Here is a 4,661-nt window from a genome sequence, read left to right as displayed (position 1 = left end):
CCGAAATGAATGAAGACTACTACGATTACCAGGAGGAGAAGGCGCCTGCGCCAGCGGTGGTGACACCCGAGACTCCGGAAGATGCAGTTCCGTCTGCGGGACGCAGCACGGGCACGCGTTCGTCGTTGAGAAACTCGCGGCTGAGCTTGACGATGACGCGCGCTCGGTGGCGCGCAACCTCGCGGACGAACTGGATGATGTGGATGAGCGTATGATGACTTGGAAGACTTCGAGGACGCAGCCGACGACTCGAGGTCACGGGTCCTGACGACTCAAGTGACCGAGAAAACCTCCGACAACCGGCCGCCACTCAACGGTGACACGCCGGCGGCCAACAAGGTTCTCAGTCGCCTCTACGAAGACATGAAGAAGAGTGACTGGGGTGAGCTATTCGAGCCAACGATGACTCGCTAAGCGGTGTGTACCGATTTGTGCCATGAGTTGGCTCGCCTCGTGAGTTCTGTGACAATCGAACAAGTGGCGAAGGATACGAAGTGATTCCTGAAAGCATTGGGCTTCGGCCCTTGGAACACCCTTCACCGTCGACGCTGGAGTGCTGGTGCCAGCAGAAGCAGGTGCGGAGAGCTCTGGAAGTGGAAGAAGCGGCTCCGCACAGCCTTTGGCGTGAACTCGTTCACTTTGGACGACTCGCAGACGACTTGTGCGACCCGCGATGTGGTCAACCCGGCTAGCGTACCGTGTCGATGACTAAAAAAAAGGACAAACCCTGAAAACCCAAGCCAAAACGCCATTGGGATGGAGTTTATCGCGTCTGGGGAGCGATCCCCGTACTTTGAAGACCCCTATATGGTGACTCCACCACATACAGGCAACTCGGACCGCGCTAGACGACGCACCATCAAGGACTCAAAAACGGACAGAAGCACGCGAAGCTGTTCCGGACGGAGCAAGCGTCATCGCTACTAGTCCATCGACGACTAGTCAGACGAAGAAGCGGACTTCATTGGTGATGGAGGGGCGCAGACGAATGAATACCTGCGTCAAATTCATGAAGTGACCGAATTCGAGTTGCTGAATGCAACCCCAAGGATCGAAGCGGCAACACATCGATCACTGGGGCAGATCAAAGTGCTCACGGGGTTCTTTATACTCCTGGTCGGAATACCCTTTGCGAGATACGTATCTCCAGAAGAGGTCTTCCACCTAAATCCAGGTCATAGCCTCGGAGGGCTTGACTCAGGGATAACCCCAAACTGGATGGAGTCCACCCATGTCCTCCGCCTTCTTACGAAGGTTGGCAAACTCCTTCAAGGGGATCTTGTGTAGTGCTAAGAGCACACACCGAGCGGCTTCAATGTCGCTGACAAAAAGCGGCTCTGTCTCAACCAGAGCGCGCTCATAGGCGCCCTTCGATGTGTAGCCGCTGACAGGGCCACGAGGAGGCGTGAGCTTCTTCAGGAGCTGTAGAGCACCAGTGTCGTCATCGGGTGGGTAGTAGCCTCATGGACGCGCAGCGCCCACGCCAGAAAGAGGGCCTACAGTAGCCGTGGTCGGCGCCGTTGCTTGTCCAGCACGGGCGGCCGCGCCAGCGCTGTAGTATTGCGCCTGCTGCTCATCGAGGTCATTAGAGATCTCACGGGGCTCGTCGACAGCCCCTTCTTCAGACTCTGAGTCATCGAACAGACCCCTGTAGTCGTCGCGAGGCGGCGACTTCGAGGCGGTACGCTTCTTCCCACCAGGCGCGTCGCCCTCCTCAGCAGCGGCGGCCTTGGCAGCTTGGGCGCGCGCGAGGCCTTCCGCCAGGGTCAGGTTCTTGACCGGCGGAGCTGCCATGGGCTCAGTGCCCGTCTTGCCGCTCGACGGCTCCTCGGCCCGGGTGTCCAGGTCAACCGGGGCGTTGGGCACGTCGCCCTTCGCCTGCTTCTTGTCATTGGCGGCCTGCGCGCTGCCTTCGGAAGACTTCTCCTCCTCTTGTGAGCTCTCACCGGAGTAAACGACTTTGGTGCAGCTGTACTCGGGTGAATCCCAGCCCCAGCGCGGGCTGCGCCGTTCATAACTGAATCTGGGGTTGTCCCACTCATCCGGTGGAGCGTCGGACGACTTGCGAGATGCATGATGCCGTGCGATCTCCTCCGGCGCTCGGAGAGCGTACCTCCTTGGCGGCCGCGCCCGTGGCCTCCTTAAGCGCGACCGACTCATTCTTGGCTTTGGCCTTCTTGGCCTTCGGCCGCTCGGCCCGGGGTTTCGAAGATGCTTTCGCACCGCGCGAGCTGCGCTTGGGAGGCATGCTTCCGGTCAACGTGGAGACCGTGGGGCTTGCTCGGCGATGCGCCAGTTGATTTCTGGGGACCGAGAGCCGAGGCGCAAGAGCTCGCACCGTTGTCGATGGATTTCGACTGTGCGAGTGAAATGTGAGCCGCCACCGTACCCTCGCTCTGATTGGTCGATATGATCGAATCTAAGTGGAGGAGGATGTAACGGGGCTACATGGAATAGTGACCCTGACACTATTCAGGGATGGCTACAAAAGGTCACTCCCGTGAGTAGTGACACAATAGGCTTGAGAGCCAACCTATACATTTTATATAGGATAAACTATAGGGAACTTCGGATTTGTATGCAGGCCAAATCTGTACTAACCTATAAATACATTCAGTCTTAGATCTACCGTATTTCTGGTCAACCAGTCCCCTTAGGCTAGGGACACGTGAGCTGCCGTTCACTGATAGTTTGTATACTCTCTTCCTCTGTGCAAGTGCTCGTGTGGCCCCGTCACAGCGTTGGAGTTCAGCGGTGCGGCCAACAAGGACACGACATAGTATCAGGACTACGAGCCGTACGGCTCCCCGACAAGCAGGTTTCAACAGACTTGTTACACCAGGTTTGTCAACCTCGGCTCGTGGGTTGCGACTGTCTGTCTTCCAACGAAATTCTCCATTTCTCGTGTAAGAAAATTGCTGCCAAATGGTTGAAACTCCTCGAATACCGGCAATTCACAGCAGGAATTTAACTATGAGCTAGACTGAGGTAAATTTGGTTTGCTTTGGTTTTCCAGGGTTCAGTTCAATACATATGCTACAAGGGTCACGTGCACCCGTTTTCACGTGACCATGACCTACATTCCCATGTTTCATATTGTTTTGCGGTGGTTAACGCCGTCTGCGCTGAGGGTGGCCTCTATTTAACCCCGCTTACCGAATTTCTTTATCCTCCGTACCGACACCTACGGCTGTGTTATCTTATTTTGCCAGTGTGACCAACGGATGAAAGGCAAATTGCGAGGGTCTGCGTATTACTCTAGTAAAAATAAAACGTCCGATGGATATTCGAGTAAATAGATAAATCATCTGTCACATGTGTAATTATTTCTTAGGGGTTATACAGAAGAGAAGGTAGTTTATCTGTATCTCAACTGGATGGGTCAACATAAAGCATACTTGGTGAAGCAAACAGGTTATTCAAAATAACAGGCCTTTAGCACAGAGATTCACTACTTCTGTGATCATATTCAACAAGGTATTTGACAAGCCAATCATGGCTCCTGAGAGAGGGGTTTTCAGCGTTGACGAAGGACCAGACACAAGAATAAAACGAAGCTCTTGAGATTTTTTGTAATGCAAGATTTATCTTAGCATAGATAATAGGACAGCTACCCAACACTACAGTAGCATAGTCGTATCATCACTGTGCATAAAGCACTCACAAGCGCTTCCGTTGCTTATGCCGTCGTAGCAGGAGCGGTGGCCCTGCCATACTGGATAGCTCCATAGATGATGCTTCCGCCGAGCGTTGCTCCAAGCAGACCAAAAATAGTCTTTTTGAGGATGGACCACTTCTTGGGGTCATTCTTGGCAACCTCCGCAAGCATTTGCGAAACTTCCTCCGGTTCCTTCTTGGCCAATTGGATCAATTGCGTAAGATGCGCCTTTTGATCCTTGCTTAGCCTGGAAACGGCCCCAGCAGTATCCTTCCAAACCCCAGCGGCTTTGAAGTTTTCAGCCTTCATGTACTTCTCAGCCTTCGTCAGCATCGCGTCCTTCCGCAACGTCTCAAGGAACTTTGCGGCGATGTTATCGGCCTTGTCAGTCAGTCCACCAACTTCCTGAGCACGTAGGTTGCGCTCTGATCCTGGGATAGCAGCGCGCTCGGCGCTGGTGAACATGATGAAGGTGGCAATCACGAGAACGAGAAAAACGGAGATCCGCATTGTTGATGCCGGCGTCGGTGTTGTGCTTGTCGTGAAGGAAATTCGTAAATGAATGCCTGCGCAGCTTGCGAACGACCGAGTTTTTGAAAGGATTGGGCTGGAAAGTTTGTGTCGGACAAATCAAATTTGTAACCATGAATGATATCCATCTACACATCTACATGTATTGTTTTTACGATGAGTATAGATTTTGTACCTTCAAATCCATCTTGGAAGATGTGAAATTCGCTGTAAATATGGTGTGGACACACATACCTTAGCAACGAGTTTTTACGACAAATTGGAGCTGTCTGCGTGCTTCCTTCTTCCGCGTGAAAACCCTCGCCACATGCACTGCAACCATGGGTAGATCGCCCCATATCTCCTCTATCTATTGAGTCCAGGAATTGTATTATAATCTGATGCCCTACAAGAATATTGATCGTACAATAGCGGCATCCCACAGAAGGCGACTCAGTATTACATTAACATACGCCGCGTATAATTTTTATGT

At 52.8% G+C, this 4,661-nt stretch overlaps 2 protein-coding genes across 2 annotated transcripts; both read right to left on the bottom strand.

Moving 5' to 3' along the window:
• Positions 1 to 1,197: 1,197 nt before the first annotated feature.
• Positions 1,198 to 2,248, bottom strand: IUM83_09450 (ABC Superfamily; the record flags this gene model as incomplete). The annotated part of the gene is made up of 3 exons (XM_067933891.1): positions 1,198 to 1,422; positions 1,501 to 2,037; positions 2,114 to 2,248. The coding sequence occupies 3 exons, from the start codon at positions 2,246 to 2,248 to the stop codon at positions 1,198 to 1,200; spliced, it is 897 nt and encodes a 298-aa protein (XP_067786698.1).
• Positions 2,249 to 3,679: 1,431 nt separating this feature from the next.
• Positions 3,680 to 4,123, bottom strand: IUM83_09449 (Secreted RxLR effector peptide protein; the record flags this gene model as incomplete). The annotated part of the gene is made up of 1 exon (XM_067933890.1): positions 3,680 to 4,123. The coding sequence occupies one exon, from the start codon at positions 4,121 to 4,123 to the stop codon at positions 3,680 to 3,682; it is 444 nt and encodes a 147-aa protein (XP_067786686.1).
• Between the last annotated feature and the right edge of the window lie 538 nt (positions 4,124 to 4,661).

Source organism: Phytophthora cinnamomi (assembly GCF_018691715.1).
Source record: "Phytophthora cinnamomi strain GKB4 chromosome Unknown Contig67, whole genome shotgun sequence".
In the NCBI taxonomy this organism is placed as follows: domain Eukaryota; phylum Oomycota; class Peronosporomycetes; order Peronosporales; family Peronosporaceae; genus Phytophthora; species Phytophthora cinnamomi.
The sequence above is the reverse complement of the archived record's forward strand: the minus strand, read 5'-3'. Positions and strand labels throughout refer to the sequence as shown.